Below are 24,371 nucleotides of genomic sequence, written 5' to 3'. Positions count from 1 at the left end.
ATGTTATTAATGGCAAGTGTTAATTATAGTAATATCGATGGGAATATACTCTTCACAGACACCACAGGTTAAAATATGACAGCTCTTTACGTTTACATCGTAATGTAGAATTTAAATTTGAGCTAATATCGGTGTAGTCTTTCATATTTTTTCATTAAAATCTTTAAATGTATTTGCTTACGCATGCTATGGCGTGTAGTTTTATCGGCGTTGAAAATCTACAGGAATTGTTATAACTTTCTTAAGTAAACAGGCTATAAAATATATCTCAATTTATTTTAACCAGATATCAATTATATCTCATCACGTTACAAAAGTTATTGAAATTTAATTATGATTTTTGATTATGCCGTTTAGTAAACGTACAGTCGTCGTTGTCTGGTTTAAGTGGAACATCGATGTCTTCGCGGTAACTAACCGTTGGGAGTTACCTTCACTCATTCGTTCAACCCGTTCACCTTCCCAGTCGGTCAGTCTGTGTTGTGTTGCTCGCGCGATACGGAGGTTCAGTGTTCTATTACAGTAAGTTTATTTTTAATTTTATATTATTTAAATTCGAACATTAGAACACTCAGCCACTGTTACTAATAATCTAGGGTTTTATATTACATAATAATATGTTTGTTTTCATCGTCGATTCCAATTTTGAAATGTGGTTTATGCAATTCGCGAAAAGTTTAGTAAGCTCCTCTAGTTCGTAAACAGTTTAAAAGTCAATTCGAATGGTTTTATCAAAAACTGTGTATTCTAGAAATGATAGAGCTCTACAATGTAGTTTGCCTTCCAATGCCAGAGGTCCGGGTTCAAATACCTGTGATTTTTGGAAGTTGTATGCGTATTAGAAATATCTTTTATTACTTTTACTCGCTGTAATGATGAAGTAAAATATCGTAGAAAAAATCTAAAAAAAATAGAAAAATATTTTTATAATTTTTCAAACATGTAGAATCTATTAACCCTTACTTCACCGGTTTCGTCTTTTTCATCCCTCTTCATTGTATAAAGTGATCCGTTGTCATAAGTAACGTAAATAATTTGACGACGCAATGACGACAAAAGTGTAAATAACCAAATCATCAAGAGTATCCACTTAATTTTTTATTCAATAAACGCTACCATTTCACTTGTAATTACCTCGTAAAGGAAAGTTAAGTGCATGTTAAGAAATACTGGTTAAGTTTGAATTTTAATAGACTGAGTGTATAACGCCTGTTATTACAATCTATCCAATGGTTTGCCTACAAATTGACATTTGACATTTTTTGCTTACCGTCAAAAATTAAATTTTGTCAAATTTCGATCTTTGGTAGGCAAAAATTGAATAGATCGATTATTGATAAACAACGTAAGTAAATTATAATGATTTTGGACGAGCACAGATATAATTAATACCACAAAATGGTAGAGGCACAAAATCTCTATTCATAAATATGTACCTATATGTGGTTGTCTTGGACATGTGTAAAGGTGCCACAAAACGAAAAAGTGACAAAAGATACATTATACCCAAAATTGGTGTATGATTTAACATTTATACTTTCATCTTTCCATAAATAGATCCTCATACCTTTTGTATAGAAAACCAGTATTATAATCAGATCTCATGATTTTCAAATCTAATGGAGCACAAAAGTCTATAAAGAATAATATTTATATTAAACAAACTAATAGAAGATTTCCTACCGTTAACATTCTTTGTTATTGCGGATATAGAAGCTAAGATGACCATCAAATGACCTATCTATTATCTTATGTGTTTTCTATATATTATGTTTTGTGTGTTAACTTATGTGTTTGCTAGCATTACCTATTTAAATATTGAAAATGATTTAATACAGTAGAACAGTAGTGTAGTGTTGTGTTCTGGTTTAACAAGTTACAATTTTTTTCAAAACCAACATCATACAATGTCCCAACTCAATTTTAATAACAAAAAATCTAAAAAAATGGTAATAACTTAGTAGCTTTTTAGAAATAATACTTGTAGTAATATCTTCTCGAAATCCATAAACTGTTGTAGAAGATTTAAAGATTTATTATTATGCTCTATCATTCCTCAATTTCTAAGTATTTAATAATGGATATTTTTGAAAATTATCACATAGAAACACGATAAGTTCCAAGATTATAAAATTATAAAACGTTAATAATAACGACATACTCGTATGTTCTCTTAAAATAATATTAGACCAGTTTTTCCGCGACCGAACTAGTATTTCTGAGAATTTCAATATGGTCGCATATTAATTATTTAACGGAATGTATAAAATTTGATTTTATTTTGCTTAACTTCAACAAAAATGCTTAAACTCTGGCCATGTAGATAGTATCTACTAGATACTAGATATGTAGGTATAGGTTAAGTATTATGTTATGTCTAATTAAATTTGATGTGAGTGGATAGAGTTTTGTTCAAATGTTCACCAATAGAGTGCATGCTAGAGTACAGTAATGGAGTTCTTAGAAATAATTATAACAACTAGTTTGCCCAGTAGAAAAATTTCAATTATTTATGATTTTTTTTCAAAAAGAAATCTTTGGTTTTTTATGTTAATATAATTCAAGCACATCGAGAGTTACAATTAAAGAAAATCGGTTGACAAACAAAAAGAAAAATGTTAATAACCGATGTTAATAATAAGACAAATGTCTTAGCTAATTTATGTAATAATTATATAATTATAATTACAAATACTAATTGTGCCTTTCTCTACCACGCTAATTACTTAATATTGTCTTGTCAGAATTTAAAAGGAGCTTCAGAAGAAGACAATAAAGTAAAATAAAATAAAATCGCGAAACGAAAGGCGTCATAACTGACTGATAGGACGTTAATTTACGTAAAATAAAATATATAAACATTTTTTTTAAATATTGGGGTAACAGACGAGCATGCAGTCCACCTGATGGTAATTGACTAGTGCCGGCCATGGACATTTATAGTTAATCCCAGATAAGATTACTTTCCTACCTGAGCTCGACTACAGATGCACCGTTACTCATGAGAGCTAAGTTGGAATTCCTCAAAAAAGTATGTATTCCGTAAAAAACAAATTGATTTTCACACTAAAAAGTTTCGAAATAGAGCAGAAATAGGTATACATTTTCCAAATTCGCATTAACTTTAAATTCGTAACAACACTGCCGGATATAAGCCAATTACTGTCGAAATGGCATTTAATTAACACTCGCTAATTGTCGGCTTGCAACAATAGCAATTATCGCTATTAATAGATTTTGCACTGCATCAGGTGGAAAAATTGCCGTTCAAATTTTCTAGCCATTTTCAAACGATATACTAGAAAGTGGGTAGTAGTTTTAAATATATTGGATAAAAATTATTCCTTAGGAAAATCACCCCAATTCTAAAAAGTTACAAGTGATCTTTGGAGATCTTTTACTGGGCGTCCTTCCCCCCATTGTAGACTGACCGTGACTTCTATATCTAACGTTACAGCTGACCCAAGGCCTGACCAATAGACCAATTATTGAAAGCCTACATTCAAAGGCAGTAGAGACCAAATTTGTAGCCAATTAAAGAAATAAAATGAAATATATTTATTTTATATATGCCAATATAAGCACTTACAACTTGCCAGTAACAATATTTTTTCTTAAACTACTACCGGATAAAACGCGATCTCAACTGAGAAGATTCGGTAAGAAACTCCTCATTGAGTTTCATACCTAAGAAACTGGTAAGAAAATTTCATTCACAATAAATATTATGTCCCCTTTTTTAAACGACTTCAAAAATGGAGGAAGATTATGTAAGATATGAGCTCCGACTTCAGAACTATGTACTAAACCATCATTTATTTGAATTATTTTTTACTTTCTAGAACATAGAAGTCGGTTGTATTTTTTTGTTATTTTCTTTAGACGAAGGACGAATTCCTTCCTAAACTTCCCTAGCCTTATGCCCTTTGCGTCTTGTCTTGCCCTTGCCTTTGCTGAGTTTCACTAAGAAACCGAAATTATGTAACAATACCCCATAAGCATCAGCTGATGTAGAAGGTCAATTAGAGTTCTTCAAATACAGACGGAAAGATTTCAAAATTAACGCAGCTTTTGAAAATATAGCAACTTATAGCAAAACCGCATATTACAATAACCTTTACGGAATTAGCAAGGCGCCATGGCAGCCATTAGATGACGTCACACGACCTTTCGGCATTACATCTTTCAACCGCAAGGTTATAAAACTTGCTTCTAAATTCTAATGTAGACTATACAATACGTACAAAAAATATTCGCGAGCCCATAAAATGGTTTTTGAAATGGCAACCGTGTCATAAATGTGTGGTTATTTCTATGTCAATGATTATTTTAGTGGGTACGATATGTTTGTATTTACACATGCAGAACACACGTATCGTTAGTGTTATTGATCTAGACACACTATATACTATTGTGGATGCTCTAGGACCCGTGTTAGGCATTCAATCTAGGACACAGGCAACGTCATCCTGCGAAGTTATCGGTCATCGTACCGGTCCGACACGCAGTGGGTTCCGGGTTCGATTACCGGCCAGACAGATATCCAAATTATGATTACATTTCTGTTCTGGGGCTTATAAATTCGTCTTTTTATGTCACCGCCCACGACATAGGAAATCCGTGTTTGGAGCTGTAACTGAAGAAAGCATCTTTATAAACGTCTATTAGCTTCTAAGCATGTTATCTACCATATAAGCCTTCTCACCAGAGATGTGCGAGCTAGCTAAACTATGGATATGTGTCAATACCACCAATAAAATTGTTATAATTTCAAACTTTGTGCTAGCCTCTTTCTTTTTGCATGCAGTCTCCACCTGTAATTGTAATGACACTTAAGTATCTGTTATCTCTATTTCTCTCATGCGTACTATATAGTTAAATAAATAGACTTCTTAAACCTGTTGGACAAATGATTACTCATTGTGTAAATTCGAACATTAAATTCTAATTCTCGAAATAATATGATTGTTAGAAATAGTATGCAGCCGTTTTCCTCACAGTAGTATCCTACAACTTTAGTTAAGTGATAATTACTATTCCATAGTTACACGACTTTGACAAATCAGTACGTGGAATTGAACCCGGACCTTCCAAATATTATATTAAAATAGAATGCCGACATTAAACACCTAGGCTACCAGTGCAACAGGAAATATCACCATAATATTTGTATATTAAGTAAGTCCACATTACGAGTCCAACCACGGTCGGGGCAATACTTGGCTTAGACGCAACTGAGCTGAGTTTCACTAAGAAACCGAAATTATGTAACCACTGAGATTTTAGACCCGTTATATGGTACTTGCGGAGGCGAGAACGGATTGAATAAAAGGACGCAATCTATACACTTGGATTCCTTATGTTATTGTTGCTATGGATGCACACATAGACGAATACAAAAACACCAGAGTTAGATCTAAATTTATCATTTGGATATATGTTTGCCTGTAAATCGAACCCAGGACTTTTGCGCATATGACAGGGCAGACCGGTACGGCTACCACTCCTTACGCCAATACAGATTAATTTTACAGATTTTCTTCTCTGATTAATTAATATACTACGCGCAAATACGCGTCTATCATCTATCACTGGGACGTCTTATCCCCGGGCAGGAAATTCGGGTCTCGAGGATACCCTCTTTGCCCGGGCAGATTCTCAGGTGGTCGAATGCCCCCTGGATGTATAATATTTATAGTATTATAAATCCAGGGGGCGCGAACCCCTTTAATTGGGAGTATGGTCCAGCCGCCGCCCGCTCATACATTGAGTGCGAGGCGGACCACGAACTCCTCGACCGTTTGCAAATACGTATGTACTACGCGCAGCATACTACAAAATAACCGATCTACAAAATGAAGTAAGGTTCAAATTGATAGATTTGATAGATTGAATATAAATAATCCGTGTCCGCTAATCCGCTGTCTCTACCGTGTCCGCGTTTCAACATACCGCTAGCTTAAGACCTAATCTGGTAATCTGTCAGCATCCACATAAAGGGGTATTTATCGTGAATTGTATCTTAGGACTACAAAAGAGAGAGATTCGTTTCGTCTACGACTTTATATAAATGGTGTTAAGACGCCGAATAAAAGACATCAACGAGTTGCGATTTTGAAAAATTCTAAAATATCGATACAATACCTAATAAAGGTTTATAATTGGCCAAGTGTGAGTTGAACTCGCACACGGTTCCGTATCTCCGAATTTTCATTATTTTTTTATTTTTAGTATTTTTTCTCACAGCAGCCGTAGAGTGCATTATGAAGATTTGAACTGACCATCTATAACGGTTCAATAGATAAAGCGAAAAACGCCGAAAAATAGCGGTTTCTTAAATAGCGACCCCCATTTATTTTCAAACTTTTTTATTTGTGGTAGCGTAGGATTAGTAATAGGGTTCTGTTTTTACCATTTGGGTACGGTACCCTTGTAATATACAGAAAATTATGGTCAAGTTATGTTTGAAATCAGATTTCATATTTTCTCCACAAACATTGAGTACCATTTAAGGGGATGCCCGTAGATAGAGTCGCAAATGAAAACTTTCTCTTGAACTCTCAGTTAAGATGGATGTTGGTTTTACTTTTGTGTGACTTTAATACATTTTCTATAGTTATGCTTTATGTATACACTTTATTTATAAACTAAGAAGATTGTTACATCAAAGTTATTTAAGTGACGTGAAAACCATAATCACAATTACTCCCAAAAACAATGTTTGAAGTAAAGCAATTTTGTACCTCCACTTTGGAATAGAATAAAACTAGAAATAGACTTACCAAAGTAGATAGACACGGCAAAATGTGTAAATATACCCAAGTTAGCTCTTATAAGTCTACTTGTAAAGCTGAACTCAATATTATGCTGAAACATCTCATACATTATATACACTAAATCGTACATTACATACACTATTATTGATGGTCATATAAATATTGAAGATGGTAGAGCTCTTTCTGCTTAGCCATCTGAGGCACCACCGCCACATATATTTCTGCGTAATAAGAGCAATGTAAAGCACTGTGTTCCGCATTGAATAAAATACCTTATATAGGCATTCAAACTCAGTACTCAGGGGTAGCAGTGCAACTGGCCAATCTCTATAGTCTAAATCTAACGCTATCGGGGTTCTATGTTCAAGTGCGGCAATAGCTACTTACCTTCAGAAGAACTGCGTGCTACTTCAATATTATAAAACTAGCTGACCCGGCAAACTGTGTACCGCCTCAAAATCTATTTATCAAATATATTTCATATAAAATATAGCCTATGTTACTCGTGGATAATGTAGCTTTCGAATGGTGATATATTTTTTATAATCGGTCCAGTAGTTTTTGAGCCTATTCATTACAATCAAACAAACAAACAAAGTTTTCCTCTTTATAATATTAGTATAGATAATATTAATTTGCTAGGACAACACCTATATCCTAAATTTAATCTTTAGCTATGACATGCACGGGAAAATCATCTTATATACAAGATATACACACAGTAGGTTTTGTGTAACATTCTCTGGCACATGTACCAACAGCGTCTAAGTAGGCACCAACACAGTGATGCGAAAAATGGATAACGGTTACAACACGATGTTATCACACGTTGGCCGTACGTTGCTCAACAATGTTACTCTACCTTCAAGATAACTTTAGTTCATATTTTATACAATTGGAATAACAAACATGTTGTTTCGTCAGAAGGTATTTCCGTAGTTCACCTTATAATTAATGGGTACTGCCCATAAACGTCAATCAACCACAAATAGGATTAGGATCCTACTCATGTAGATCGGCCTATGAAGCGTTGCTACACTTGCCTAATTTGAGATTCCTCATGTAAGTGTTTCTGCCTCGCCAGTCACCCTAGTCAACCCAATCCAAGCGTAGCACACATTATTCTGTTCTCTCTGTACTGTCTGTGTAACATATATAAAATATATATAAGATTATCCACTAAAAATAAAAAGTTTAGGGCTACAAGTATCGAACATATATTTCGATAGGTGCTAACCGTGAGTTTTGAAAGTGAATTCTTCAATCAAAATGCACGTTATCATGCCGGTAGGAAATGTATTCTCGACCTTGCTGATCAAATGTCAACTGAATGTAGTGCAAAAATACATTGGACAATGAACGCACGTAATAATTGCAATATCAAGTTTCAGGCTGTAAGTACTAGAAGCCTTTAGAATTGTTAAGAAATCAAAAATTAAGTAATAATATGTGTTTCCTTTCAAGCGTAAATAATATACATGTTCTAGTAACCCGGTACTGATTGTTTTCAAAGTAGATAATTTTGTTACGACTCTCCTTATGCTATCTCATACTCCATAATGCGAAGTAGACATACCCTAAAAAAGTTAAAATGACTTTGAAAGCCTAAATAAATGCTATCATATCCGATTAAAATTGACAGAATTCCAAATTTTCTCATCAAGGTGATAATCTAGATCCAGGCCAGTTAGTTATACCTGAGGCCTAGAGGCCAGGCAAGTTATACCTGAAAGTACCACTTTACTTGTTAAAAAGAGACAAAATAAATGTTGCGACAATAAAATTCCTAAAGCCAATCGAATGATATTAATTGCATATATTTTTGCTGAAAATTACTTTCCCAAAACCTCAATTTTTTTAAATGCAATATATGCAATTCCTGAAAAAATATTTTTCAATTATAATTTATTTATATCTTCATAACTCAAGTAGGAATTTATATTCCTATCAGGGGTTGATTACAGTAGTCCATGGGTAGCAGTAGCCGATGCAAAGGCACGCTCATCTCTTGAGGAACATAACTGAGAGGGGCCCCTCCCTCTCTGGACGTGGCTGGCGTGAACACCATCGCCGCCCGACATTGCCGGGCCACAAATGTAATGCTTACTTGGCACCGAGCGTCCAGAGGAACGTCGCGGAGTTTTTGTCAGTAGGATCCGACATACCCCTTCCGCTTCCCCGGGCGGAAGAGGATCCACGAGGATTTCTTCGCGAAAAAAAAAAATTGGTAGCATCAGCCATCAGATGGACTGCATGCTCGTCTGCTACTCCTATATTATATACAATTACTAGCTGACCCGGCAAACGTTGTGTTGCCATATAAATAAAAAAATATTAAGGGTGAACAACCCTTATCACTTAGGGGTATGAAAAATAAATAGTAGCCGATTCTCAGACCTACTGAATATGCATAAAAAATTTGGTAAAAATCGGTAAAGCCGTTTCGGATGAGTACGGTAACTAAAATTGTAACACGAGAATTTTATATATACAATTATAATAAAATAGACCCCTACTTTTTCTATGTACCTCAATTCATTTACCCAAAAGCCCAAAATTGAGTAGTTAACCAAAGTCATGTTTAAATACTAAAAATAAATAATAATAATTTGTTTAATAATCGATGTAACGTTATGTCGTACAGTACGCGGTGTATTAAGGTCAGTTAGGCAATTACTGCACCCGATCGATCGGATCTCTGCGTAACTAATCGCTCTGAAATGCTTTCTCAACTATAATTTAATTTATATTATTAGTAGACTCTATTCACGTTATGTACAAATATCAATCTTGGCTATAATTTAGGCCAATATCTAAATTTAATAATTCAATATCTAAATCTTTGGTGTTGTGTACTTTGAATTTATGTATTTTCAAAGCAGTCATAATAATATTGATGCAACAGATAGATGATTAGCTGTAAAGACAACTTTTCTACTATTGTTTTCAACCATTTTTGACATGAAAACTTTTATTTGCTCATTAATAACAGTGATAGAGTCGAAATTTAATGTGTTTCATAATTACATCAGATTTTATTCGCTAATAACTACGAAACGCTAATAACTTTAAACCCACAACGAGTACAATCTGTACGAGTGTCGGGCAGTATTCGTATATTCTACTACCGAGCAAGTATCTCCTGCTAAAACTGAAGGAGTCCTGGAGCTTCTACTCCAATGCGGATTGGTATAGCTATATTATAATAAATAATATTTTCTTTGTAAATAATCAAAATGATCTATTATGCTGTAGAAAATATGATAAGAAGTGCATCTTCTTAAAATTCCATATAAAGGCCAAATCACATGTTACATAACCAAACATCCTTATTGCCATCTAAGCCTTACTTAACAACACACACCACATGCAATAACACGCTTTATTCTATCGACATAGAGGTGAAAGTTTCATGCTAACATGTCGTTTTCATGTCACTTACCCTGTGAATTTTTACGCTATTCTACATCTTATTTGAAGGGTGGTAAGGGTGAAAGTGGCGTGGGTGGTGAGGACCTTGACCGGACACTCACTTTCCTGTCTACATGATTACTCTTGACCGACATCTCGGTCGTGATCAGGTCTTGGTATAGTTTTCGATAACAGCTTGCGTTTTAGACCTATATTGTTAAATAAATTCAATTACAATTTTTACTCCCTTTTTCGATGAAAGGTAAAGTCATACATATTATTATCGTTATCAATATACACAGGTCGATATTACAATATATCCTAAAAGTTTAAACGATATTTAAACCTTAAAACAGAAGGATTTGTGTTTTATAAAACTACATTTTTTGTATACATTATACAGATACCAAATAAGCTTGCAGTTCACCTGATAGTAAGTGACGACTACCGCCCATTGTCAATTGGACATCTAATTAACACTAGACAAGATTAGAGTGTTATCTGTACCCTTACCAGGAGTTTTTACGTTTCGACAAATATACTGTTTTGGTATTTGTTTACGTATTGGCCCATACGATTTCCTAGTTCTAACACAATCCGCTAGGGGCGCTGATTGGAATTTGGATTGGAATGAAGACTAATCTGAAACGCCTCGTGTAGTTATCTGTCTATTACTATAGTCTTCAAACCAAAACACAGTAGCGCTTACCATTCTTGTTGCTAGGCAGACAAAGGTCTGACGGTTGTGCCTCCAGAGTAGTCCCATGAAGCATTTACAGGTGGTAGAACCCTTTGTGGGGTTCGACTCCGGCGGCATCACCGCCACACCTACTGCCTTACAACAGCAGCAGCGCTGCTGTGTTCTGGTTTGAAGGGTGTGGTAAAGGAGACATACTTTTCCGAGGCGTTCCAGCTTAGTCCTCTGGGGTAGCGGCGCATCTGGAGCCGATCTGCGGTACGAATATTTCAGGAAAGATTATGTGAGATCAGCAAGGCATTAATGAGACTACATACCCATTTATTACTTCCACTGCAAAAAACGTATATACATTAAATATACATGAGATAATCATCACTTGACATTAAATGACGCACATAAATTCCATCTCTACATAATAACACAAGAATTTGTTTACGGAACTAAATAGTATCTACAGAATTTAGCTGCGTGATTCATTCCTAAACAATAGGAAACTTGACACTGAGGCAGATGCCTCAATACCGCCCCCTTTGATAACAATCTTGGTTTAAATCGTGTACAAGTTGATATTTCAATTCAAATTATGCGTGATATGTGTGATCAAAACTAAAGTTATTTGCATAAATAAGCGGTGAGAATCTAACTTCCTTTAGTATCAATTTGAATCATTCCTGATTTCAGTTAAAATAAAGGACAATATTGGACAACCTCATTTCCGAAAGCTAAAAAGTACAGATTTGTACTCTTAATAGACAAAACAGTTTTCTATAATGAAGATCTTAGCGAGCAAGACTTAGAGAGCAAGCGTCCATCCATCTGAGAGTATTTAGCTCTTCTCTATGCGTATATTTTTGGACCCTTACTTTCTTGCAATAATAGGTAAACTATCTTTGAATTTGGAACTCACTTTAGTTGCCTAAAATTAAGACTACCTCTGACATAGCATTGTAATTGAAAGCAACGTACAAAAATTTGTTTACGGAACTAAATAGTACAATTATGTACTGACATGAGTCATCTCTGAACAATGGGTGATGGTGGCAACTTGACACGAGCAGATGTTCCCGCGGCTGTGGGCTCGCCCCCTTTGATAACACCTACAGAATAAAAATAGTGTGTACTAATACCAAATCAATTATCACATTTGTATTATTATCGTGCAATTCCATAATGATTTTATCTTGCGAGAACTACCCGGGTTAGCCCCCCTTAACTTATACTTATGCTTGAGTGATGGTTGCTAAATATTGTCGCTTATTTTCACAATTCTTACTAAAGCCGTATGGACGTCGAGCAGCCAATGAGTTTGATGAGTGACCGACGTGTGGCATATGCTGTATTTATTTTAGCCTTAAGCGCTGCTGTGTTCCGTTTTGAAGGGTGTGGTAATTTGTTTTGTAAAAACTCATACTAAGGGTACTAGTAACAATCTATTGTTTACGCATCTGTATAGATCCATATGTTACTATAAAAGTCCGAAATATATCCATCCGATATATATGGTACCAGTATTATGACGAGTTTAACATTTAAAGACTCGTTCAATTTATTTTTTATTTATTTGCGATAAAGTCTCTCCTATTTTAACCACACTAAGATTAACAAATAAATAAAAGTACAAATAAATTATTATTAATGTACGCATTGCGGAATCGGTCGACTTGAAAGCAGTAAAATATCATCAGCAAATTAAATTTAAATTGCGATTCATTTTTTTAATAATTATTTACACGCCAGTACAATTAATTAATTATAGATGCAACGGCATTGAGTAGTTGTTAAAGTTTGCGTCATATGCACACTTTGCAAATATTATCACCAATTTATTACTAGAGAATTATAAAAAATACAAATAGCCGAATCCACAACCTCCTCCTTTGCAAAGTCAGTTAAAAACAAATACTCCACTGCTTAAAAATATAGCCTCACACATAATATTTATATCTCACAATTTAGATGAATAAAACAATACCTTATATATTTTGGCGGCAAAACACGAAGAAACATCCAAAAAATGAGACATAAATTTATATATACAAATACACACACACACTCGAAAAACATTACCCTCAGGTAAAAAGGACAAAATCCAATTTGATTAGGTCAATTTACATATCAAAAAGAACAAATTCTCGATCAAAACAACATTATACCTAAGCAAACATTCGTGCACCTTCCGACCTTATCCTTATGCATATCAAGTAGTTATCTTATTACATTACGTTTGGGAATACCCAAGAAATAATAACATACAACAAATATTTTTTATGCGAATCGATAGTCATGAATATACTTATTATAATTTATAATCCACCGTCGTGATCGTGCGGAGATGTGATCTCGGAACATCCTTCTGATGTCATCTAACTACGTATCGGAATAACGAATTGCGCTTAAAACTATATTAAAATTCTATACAATGGATACAATTGAAACATCTTTGATTTTAACGACGCTTCCTTAATATTTAAGTCGTAGGCCTCTATAAAACTTTAACTATGTTAAATTACAATTGAGTCGTTGGGGTAAAATTTAAGAGCTTGATTGCAACATATTCCTATTCCTTTATATGCCTATCTATCTATTACTCCTGTACCCTTAGTATGAGTTTTTTTTTATAATATAGGAGTAGCAGACGAGCATGCAGTCCACCTGATGATAGAGGGCTACTGCCGCCCATGGACGTCTTTAATCAACCCCAGATAGGACTAGATATTCCTACCTGAGGTCGGCCACAGATGCGCCGCCACCCCTAAGGACTAAACTGGAACGCCTCGGAAAAGTCTGTCTCCCTTACCACACCCTTCAAAACGGAACACAGCAGCGCTTAATGCTGCTGTTATTAGGCAGAAATAGATGTCTTTAAGTTTTACCAAAAAAAATGAATACATTTCCAATCAGCGCCCCTAGCGGACTATATCACAACTGATTGGAAATGTATGGAAAATACGTAAACAAAATACAAAAACAGTCATTTTTGTCAAAACGTAAAAACTCATACTAAGGGTACTGTTTATTTCTTGTAACAGCAGTGTTATGTGCTGCAGTATTTTAACGCAGACTGGCACGAGGCCTAACAACATAGTTCTTAGAAGTTTAATTGTGGCCGACCACAAGTAAAACTATTAATCAATTTGGGTTTGACTAGAATGATCCAGAGCCAGTACTAACTTACTAAAGATGCATCGATGTTTGAAAGTATTTCATAACACTCAATCCAGCCATTACTGACATCCCGACGAGTCAGAGGGTGTCCTACATTTATTTTCAATTCGTGTTATTAATTTGAAATCTTGTCTGCCTCATCAGCTATAGATTCAGCGATATATTATGTGACCAGCCATTACCACTTCCGATAATCAACTCCTCAAGCAAAACATTAATCATATAATAAACATAATGGATCGCGTCACTTACATACATCAATATTTGTTCTATACATATGCAGGCACATATAGTGTGTCAGAGTCCATATTTCACGATACAACACAGACACGTTTCAAATTCGTTTCTATGACGACATTTTTATGTTTTGTACTTCGATATTTATATTATAATAAGTGCCTTGCTCATAGTTTTATTATGGATAAAATTAAGTTTCAATTATCATAAACATACTAGTCGGTAATAAGGTTTTATCGTTTCAACAATATTGTCGTGTTAAATGGATAAAATAATTAATTTATTCTCTCTAACGTGTACGGCCACAAAGTAGGCTATATTTTATCGCGAGTCTCTATATTAATAATACGGTAGTAGGAGCAAAGATGTGTGAAATATTCTAAACGTTAAATTGTATAACAGCACATGAATATAAATAATGAATATGCCTCATATAAATTTCAACTGTTTCAATCGAACGCACTAGCCAATCAAAACGTTACAACGTGTTTTCCCCTATTATCAATATTATACATCAAGAAAAAACGTTATTCCAAGTATTTAATAATTTAAATAACTGGTATATAATAGCAGCGATAAACAAATTTGATAAAAAGCATAAATAAAGTGTCACAGATGCTATAAGGTCAAGACCACACATTTTTTCGATTGGTTCATCAGAGTTCAAATAAGAGATTTGGAATGTAGCGTCTGTTAGAACTTAAATTGCATCATTTATACTTTTTTGTATAAATATAATCAATGAAATATTTTTGTAATACATGCTTGCTCTTTTTTACGTATTTAAATACGCTCCTGGCTTCTCTTAGTTGCGAGGAAATATCTGTATCTAACACTGGAGCGTAGGGATGTATTTTAGTAACAATAACGTCATGAAAAGAAAATTTCTTAAAAGCGATTTGTTTTTCCAAAAATAATCTCATCAAATATTATACAATAATATGGATCTTTATCTCACCATCCACATAAAGTCCTGATTTAATTATGTTCAAAGACATAAAAATAAAATGTCTTCACGCTATAAAACCACAACAAAATTCATGGAACATTAACATTTTGGTCGTCAAATAAATATTTTTTTACTGTCCGCTCCGCTCGGTCGCCAGTTTAATGGCTCCAAGCGCATCCACGCCGCGTGCGCATGACGCAAGCGAAAGGTCACGCGGACCAGTTCCACCTTCGAGATTCCAGCGAGTTTGGAGCGAGATGGGCCTTACCACCTTATAGCGCTTTGTTGGCTTTAATCAACGCTATCATTTTCAATAGCATTTAAATATGTATTATCATCTATCTATATCTATTAACATTATCAGTCAAATTCTAATTTCTTCGTCCACTTGTTACTATTCCACTCAGATTGAAAGAGGTTCAGAACTTAGTCCATAGCCCTTAACTACTTTTTAAGAAACTCTTAAGCCTGTAGCTTCACTCAGGATTATTTCTTTGACCGTTTAAATAAGTGATGGTTATACTACCATGACATATTTAACCATGAAATACTTCAGTATTCTATTGCGGTTCAAGAGATAGAGCATTATGACAGACGGAAAGACATCAGCGGCTTTCTAATAGCATTCTATTTTTACAGTGCAGTAAAGGTGGTAGAGCCCTTTTTGGTTCGACTCCCGCGGCACCATCGCCACACCTATTTCTGCCTACTAACAGCAGTGTTAATCGCTACTGTGTTATGATTTGAAGGGCGGGTGATATAGGTACTTTTCCGAGGTGTTCCGTAGTCCTCAGGGGTAACGGCGCATCTGTGGCCGAATTCAGATAGAAATCTAATCTTATCTGGGATTGATTACAGCTGTACATGCGTGGCAGTAGCCACTTACCATCAAGTGGCTTGCATGCTCGCCTACTACTCCTTATATTATAAAAAAAACAGTACCTCAAAAACATACTATTATGCAAAGATTTCCATCACAATCAACTAAGCCTTCAACGTCTTTCCGATTACATCTTCAATGTACAAAAAGCAATTCTTAGCAAATCATATAACACTGGATGTTTAATGATATCACACAAGCAAGTTCCACTAACACAGTGCCCGAACCAGTTTGACGTAACCTGTACTGAAGTAACACGATAGTACTATGTACTACTTGATGTTGTGAACTTTACAAGCGTGTTAGAATAGGTCACGAACTATGTTAACTGGTGGATTGAGTTACCTTTAAAAATGAGGCGTGTAATTACGAGTATATGCATGAGCCAAACTTTTCTTGATTTAACTCCGATGAGGAATATATCTGAATTATAACAGCGGTCCCGAAGCGAAATTATAACGGCTGACTCGTTAGTAGTTCATAAATCTTAACCAATTTTTGTCTACCAAACTTCAAAATTTAACAGTTTTTTAGGTAGGCACCTAGATTGTCAGATTTCGAACTGTAGTTTTCTGGATAGTATGGATGCTATTTTTTTCTGGGTAGAAAAATAATTTGAGATATTTACTTTTAAAGCATACGAGATAAGATTTTTGGAGATGTCAATGTATAAACAGGTATTTGGAAGACGCGCTGCCATGCGTCTAGATCAGAATTTTTCAGTCGACCACTATACCCACATCGTAAACCTTCATCCTCCAACTGCATCGAAAAAGAGATTCCTTTTCTTCGCACTCACTCAAATCTTATCTTCTGCTTTCCAGATGCTGGTCCAGGTGCTGCTGCTAACCTCGACCCTGGCGTTGACCAGCGGCGACGTGTCCCACATCCTCGAGGAGCACTCCACGGAACCGCCGCCGCCCAGGCCCTACGCCTTCTCGTACACTGCTGGCCGGTACCCTGGCCAGGTAGACCGAGAACATGCTGAAGTAAGCGATGGCAGTGGCGTTGTTAAAGGTAATTTGGTGAATAAAATCTCCAGAATAGAATGATATACTAGTAACACCATTTTGAAATACAAAGATGATAGAACTCTAAGGAGGATGATAACCCGTCGACATCACTGCATTAGAATACATTTACTGTGCACATTCGGTGGGATGCCTATCCTTTTTGGATTTGATTACTGATGTCCACTTTTCATTAAGTTTACTACGTACTTATTGCTACTTATTTGTTACCAAATTATTTAAATAATCATTACGGTCAGAGCGGCTGCACTTCGCTAAAATCAATCAGATCATTTTCGCGTCATAGTAGAGCAGATTTTTGAAGGTCATCATCATCAACCCATTACTGTCCCACTGCTGGGCACGGGTCTCCTCTCAGAATGAGAAGGATTAGGCCATAGTCCACCGCGCTGGCCAAGTGCGTATTGGTAGACTTCACATACCTTTAAGATTTTTTTATAAATCTCTCAGGTATGCAGGTTTCCTCACGATGTTTTCCTTCACCGTTTAAGCAAGTGATAATTAATTTCCTAATACGCACATAAATTTGAAAATCAGAGGTGCGTGCCTGGGATTTGAACCTCGGACCCCTCGATCGAGAGGCCGCGTTTCTTAACCACTAGGCTATCACTGCTTGAAGGTAAATATTGATAAATATAGTGGCACACAAACTTTCGTTAATTTCTATCAACACTTTAATGTACATAAAATTTTGAATAACTATATATTTTAATCCGCTATCTTTGCTAATTCCAGGCAGATTCTCCTACGTAGACCCACGTCAGCAAGTGCGCACGGTGGAGTACATTGCCGATAAGGACGGTTTCCACCCATCTCTCAGCGACATCCCTCCAGAGCACCCTTCGGACTCCGAGTCCGTCGCCAGGGCTAAGGACAAGCACTTCCAGCTGTACGCCAAGATCGCTGAGGAGCACGCCACGCACCCTCATCCTGATGGTAAAAGAATTTCATCACTCATTTATATTATACTAGCTGGTACCCACGATAATCCATTTTTAGAATAAACACGCGTAATTTACTTACTTCCCCCCTTAAACCAGCAAAGCTTGTTATAAGACTAAAATCAGTGATAGCCTAGTGGTTAAGAAACTCGGTCTCTCGATCGAGGGGTCCAAGATTCAAATCCCAGGCACACAACTCTGATTTTTCAAAATTATGTGTGTATTCGAAATTTATTATCACTTGCTTAAACGGTGAAGGAAACATCGTGAGGAAACTTGCATACCTGAAAGAAGAAAAAAATCTCAAAGGTATGTGAAGTCCAATACGCACTTGGCCAACGATAATAGGTTGATGATAATAATATAATATAAATATAATAATAAATAATATAATAATATAAATAAAAAAAATGAGCCGTCACGGGACGCCTGGCAGATGTGAAACATCGACATTATTTTGTAAAAGTAATATGCAGAAAAGAACATATTGTGATAAGAACTAAATATGTCATAATGATAAAATAAAATATTACGATTTTTTTCCAGATAACGATGACTATTTATTGAATTCGATTGCGCATGGCGACGCGTCGCCACACCGTACACACTACTGCATATAGACTGTATATATATACCATCGTATAGCGTGCGTCGCCACGCCAGAAATCGGTTTTACGTGCGGCTATAGATGTTTCACATCAAAAATAATTAACTTACTGATGACTTGATGGTGTGTCATAGTGTGATTTTGCTTTCTTTGCAGGAGGCTGATCACTTTCACTCTCTAAATTATCACGGTCAGACATTTTATTATTAGAAAAATAATTTGTTTTCAAGCATTGATCTATAACCTGAAGTTACGCCGCAAGCGGGCAAAACTTGAGACATACAAAATACGTCAAGTGGTGTAAAACGAGTTAAAACGACTCCAGTCGCTCTCGCGCGGCGTAGTAATACACACTAATGTCACTGAACACGTTAAAGGTCATTATTTTGAATTTTAAGCCTCAAAATGCCTTCTTGTGCAATGCGTAAATGCAAAAATTATGCTCGAAAAAGAAACAAGCTTCATGGAATCACCTATCACACGTAAATAAAGAGAAATTATTAAATTTTGTTTATTTTTCGTGTTCGATCCGCCATGATTACGTGAGTAACCAGAAAGAGACAAAGTATGTTTTTGTCAATGAAAGTGATAAAGACGCAAAATGCATGGTCAATGGTCATAGATCAACAGAACAGAAGTGACATTTTATTGAAGCTCACGATGTTCATATGTCGTATGTTATAGTTTAAGATCCCACTGCTTAATTTTTATATTAGTGTGTTTTTAGTCAAAATATAACTTTTTATAGTTTATTTTAATAAAATAAAAGCGATATATGGGAAATTCTGTATCCTAATCTCTAAATTTTCTTCGATACCTGTGGTAAATAATAAAAAATATTACCATAAAATTTATATAGGATAGTATACGGTATTTTAAAATTTCTTTAATTGAATAAATTAACCTAAACATAATTTAATAAACAATCTTTGTATAGCCAGAAATTAATCCTCAAAAAGACCACGGTAAGATTCGAATCTTATATATAAAATTCGCATGTCACGATGTTAGTTACTTTACTCCTGCGAAACGGCTTTACTGATTTTCATCAAAATTTATATGCATATTCAGTAAGTCTGAGAATTGGCTACTATCTATTTTTCATATCTCTTAAGTGATAAGGGTTGTTCACCCTTAACATTTTTTTTTATTTATATGGCAACACAATGTTTGCTGGGTCAGCTAGTACATAACATTTATAAAATGTACACAACTTTGCAATTAATGGTCGTGTGTAAAATACAACTGAAAATAATAAACATAAATTAGTAAAGATACTTCGCCGCCTTGAAATTGAATAAAGCCACAAACGGCTTATTAGTAAGTTCTTTTTTTTAATTCTTGACAAATAAAAACATTTTTAGAGAAAATTTACAAATAAATAACTAATACTGCGTAATTTACATAATAAATAAATAATTATTTCAAATATTTTAGGGACATTTTAGCACGGAGACGTGGCAAAACTTTTTTACGCAACTATTTCAATTCTCAAAACTGGGTACATTTTCTTGTTAGGAGTGAGTAATCTTTACTAATCTATGATAATAAATATAAACAATTTTTAAATCGTATATTTTAAACCAGTCGATACATCTGTATAGATACATTCTTTCAAATTATATATTTATATAATAATAATTTATTTAGTTAAACTGTACTATAACATTTCTACGTAAACGATGTACTAAAACTATTATCGACAGTTTTGGACATTTTTTACCTTCTGTTCCATTATTTCATTGTCTTTGACAAGCATGCGTATCAATGGGAAAACCACCATACGTCCCGTTTTTAACGGAACAGTCCCTTTTTTCGATGCTTCGTGCCGTTGTCTCCGAAATGAACCGTTGCCATTGTCAATTAAGTAACAGTAAATATTATAATTATGAAAAAAACATGGGGTGCTCCATTTATCAGATTTCATAAAGCGCCCCACATTTTTTGCACAATTATACTATTTACTTTTCCTTAAATGATTCCTAGATTGAAAATTATTTTCTACTTTTTAGTTAATTTTATCATAAAATCGTGTTTTTTATTATTTTTAACTATATTTTTTCAAGTAAAAAGTATTTGACATAAAAAAATCGATGTCCTGTTTTGACTGAAGTAATCATTGGTCACTATATTCCATTGTCAATATTTACGTTTGCGTACACTTGAAACGCAAGGTCAAACACTAGTTGTCTTTTTTTATCACATTGTTCTAATAGCTCTGTCCCTTATAGAACATTTGTCTATGTAGTTAAAGGTAAGCGTCGCCACGCCAGAAATCTTTTTTACGTGCGGCTATAGATGTTTCACATCAATAAATATGACGACGGTGAAACCTTCTTTGGGAGTGTCTAACTTGCAAATACTGGTTTTAATACTGGTTTGCACTAAACTATTTGAGTCGTAGTCCGCTCCGGTCATTTAAAGGTTGGTATATTTCACACACCATTGACAAAGTTTGAGATAATTATGTTAGCATTAGTATCTAAATATTGCATTTCAAATACTAGTAGTGTCATTTGTTATCTATGTGTAAATATCTCTGTTTCATAGTACATAGCTAATACCTGTAGTCAATACTTTAAAATATACAGCACCAGTATACATATATGTAATCTATGATTTATAAAGAAAAAAATGTTATGCCTAAACGCATAATTATATTTTTCTGCAATTGCCTTAACCGTTCCACCAAGTTTACTATTTTCTCATTTGCAATTATTGACAAATTTCCAGAAATATCCGTCCCTCGGCAATCAGCAGCAGTGGCGGCTGCTGCAGCACGGCACACGGAGTTGTTCAGGGTGATAGCGGAGCAGCACGCCAGGATCGCGGCGGAGCGAGAGGCTCTCCAGCGCGAGGAGGAGGAGAAACAACATCTCCAGGAGCTGGAGACGGACCACTAGGGACCAGGTAGATGCCGACTGTGAAGAAGCTTGTCGAGAGTTGCCAATACTGGTTTTAACTGTGCACCTTTCAATGTCGTTTGACGTTAGCATAATGATAGCAAAAGTATGATGTCACTTCTCAAACAATGCAAGCGATGAAACGCACGCTGGAATTATAAGTCGTAGCAAGGAATTGAAGTTATTATAATGAATTTATTGCCGTCTACTTTACAACAGGCATGTACAAGAACGTAAACATGTACAAGAACAGTTAAAAATCCAGGTATAACACTATTTGTGGCCTAATGTGTATATGTGTGTGTGTGCGTAATTTTACCACTTTATGGTTATCAAGCCCACTTTATACATTCAAATTATTCAGAGTTCCCTTAATTGTGGGTGCCACTGACACACACATTAATTGACGTACTCAAAGGCCCACACAAGAGGACCAGGCCCACAAAAACACAAATCTAGATCGCTAACGCATAGTTTAGATTATTGCCTGACCTCCGGTGTAATAGTGTAAATATGTTAATAATCTCGACAATTTTCTCACTAGGGCGGCATGACAAAGAATACAATTAGTGCAATCAACAACTTTAACTAAACACTTAAAATAATTAATGTTACAGACTCTCTGTGATTTACGATGACAACTTATTTTTTATTTTTGCTATATTTACAAAAAATACGAATTTTGAGTAAATTTCTCATATTTGTTTAAACTCCGAAAAAGGGACTTTGTGCCCAAAAAAATGAGTTAATAAAACTCTTATCGATCAATATGTAATCTAAGTTAAATTATATGTAATATAGTGATATATATTGTATATAATTTTATCTGAAAAAATATGTTTTATAATTTTGATAATTTTTCATGCGATGGCCATATTTGTAAATGAAAATAAAAAATAAATTTTACTTGTAGTTTTTCTATGTATCAATCACATCTTGGACTCGTTATCCTAACGCTGATAAAGTGTAGAAGACGTAATGTACTTTTTAATCTATCATTAAAAAATAATGAAATCTTATATTCATTAAAAATATTAATTTCTTCCAAAAGCCTATATGTACAATATGTATAACCATGCTTTCATTTATACATTTTGTACATACTTCTGGAAACTATTAATCAATTCTATATTATGTAACATTTAGTTCTAGAGTACTTATTTGAAATAATTTGGTTGCATCGTCCTTAGATCTCAAAATAATCTACTTAGTTTTTACTGGAATTTATACTTCAATAAAAAAGTTTTGTGATTTCACGCATTTATTAGCTCAAAAGATTTTCCAGTTGTGCTAGGTGAATTCGCCATTTTTCTGTCTATCCGCTGCTGTCTGAAAATTCGAAACATAATAAATTTAATAAAACATTTATTTAAGAAACCGGTAAGAGCCTGATGAATCTTGACCAGCGAATTTACTTGTAGTAGAATTTCGATAAATAGTTATTGACATTGTATGACTATTTATCTAATTCTGAATCGAAAATATTACCGCCCTGAAATATTGCACCCGGGTATATCTATGTTAGTGATTTGTGTACATCAGATATTATTTTAGAAAACAGAAAAATTATGCCGACTGGATTTTAGTTTTTTCTCGATTAATTGTGTATTTATCATACATGCAACGAAACGCACAGCCTTATCTAAGAAACAGGGCTAATATTCAGGGAGAATGAGAAGATTATTAAAAAATACGTACTAGTGGGTGGTGGTGGTGGTGGGGGGCCGCCACCGGGGCCTCCGCCGTGGCATTCAGCGTGGTCCTTGGTAGCCTTTATACCAGCGTTGGGCACCAGACTCATGCCGCTCTGTACCACAATGTTTTGTTAAAAATATGTTTAAGATAGAATTATAGTATCTTTATTCGTGTGAAGAATCACCGTTGTAGCTATTTCTGCTTATAACACGGCTTAAGCTACCGTACTACTACTAATGCATTAGGTACTATAGCAGTGCCAGCAGTTACTTAAGAATTAATATAGACCATAAATGAATACCTGTTCCTGAAAGAAGCTGTAAACAACTTATAACAAAGCAACTATACACATATATACATTTTTACAAATATTACTTAGTACTAAACTGCAGTTATCAAATGGACCGCATACAAATTCAGAACTTCAATTTTATAAAAAAGTACGATGATGATTTTGGAAAAAGGGCGAAAATATAAAAATTACTTACCACAACAGCAAACACGATGGCCACGATGGCCAATAAAGCTGCAAGAACCTTCATGATACTTTCCTCTGCACTGAACTGATGAACATCCACCACACATACCCGTTTATATATTCAATGTACAGGAAACCAGAAATCATAACAATAAGTTGCTCAACAAAATATTATAATAATGGTGACAATTTATCCGATAATTTGAAAACGCACTAGAGCGGAGATAAATACGGATGGACCTTGAAAATTATGGCGTGAAAAATACGTTTTAAAATATATCCAGATTATAAATAATCTTCTAATTTAACTTCCTATATTCATACTTATGTATAACTATTTTCTGCTTCCGTACATACAAGTATGTATGTTTCGGCAATGAAATCTTATCGTAATATATTCGACCTGAAGGGTAGAGCTGTTATATTTTTGCTGACTTGAACCCCAAGTTTTGATATTTTACTTTTTTATAATAATCTGCTATATTTTTATTCAACATGTACTCACTAAGTTTAATTAATATATACTTACAGAAAACTCACAACTACCTCGTTGCAGGGCTAACAGCTTCTATAACCGAATATTAGAAAGATCGATTTT

General features: G+C 34.7%; 1 protein-coding gene and 1 long non-coding RNA gene across 2 annotated transcripts; one reads left to right on the top strand and one right to left on the bottom strand.

Annotated features, from left to right (window-relative positions):
- Positions 1-382: 382 nt before the first annotated feature.
- Positions 383-22,505, top strand: CPR56 (cuticular protein RR-1 motif 56). The gene is made up of 4 exons (XM_073078598.1): positions 383-522; positions 16,943-17,135; positions 17,885-18,085; positions 21,431-22,505. The coding sequence occupies exons 2-4, from the start codon at positions 16,943-16,945 to the stop codon at positions 21,598-21,600; spliced, it is 564 nt and encodes a 187-aa protein (XP_072934699.1). The 5' UTR covers positions 383-522; the 3' UTR covers positions 21,601-22,505.
- A 158-nt stretch (positions 22,506-22,663) lies between these two features.
- On the bottom strand, positions 22,664-24,169 carry LOC140746445 (uncharacterized). Its single transcript, XR_012102768.1, has 3 exons — positions 23,784-24,169; positions 23,299-23,407; positions 22,664-22,929 (listed from the first exon to the last, which is right to left on the bottom strand). It is a non-coding gene; the product is annotated as an uncharacterized LOC140746445 (long non-coding RNA).
- Positions 24,170-24,371: the final 202 nt, after the last annotated feature.

The sequence above is a fragment of the Epargyreus clarus genome, unplaced genomic scaffold, assembly GCF_041222505.1.
Source record: "Epargyreus clarus isolate Ecla_fem2 unplaced genomic scaffold, WU_Ecla_fem_2.2 ptg000012l, whole genome shotgun sequence".
In the NCBI taxonomy this organism is placed as follows: Eukaryota; Metazoa; Arthropoda; class Insecta; order Lepidoptera; family Hesperiidae; genus Epargyreus; species Epargyreus clarus.
Note: the sequence above shows the minus strand (reverse complement) of the source record. Positions and strands in the feature narration are given on the sequence as shown.

Excerpts from the sequence above, each read along its gene's own strand:
- CPR56 (XM_073078598.1), top strand. The coding sequence starts at position 16,943 with ATGCTGGTCCAGGTGCTGCTGCTAACCTCGACCCTGGCGTTGACCAGC. Across the intron at positions 17,136-17,884 it reads TGGCAGTGGCGTTGTTAAAG|GCAGATTCTCCTACGTAGAC; the intron begins GTAATTTGGTGA and ends TGCTAATTCCAG. Across the intron at positions 18,086-21,430 it reads CACGCACCCTCATCCTGATG|AAATATCCGTCCCTCGGCAA; the intron begins GTAAAAGAATTT and ends ACAAATTTCCAG.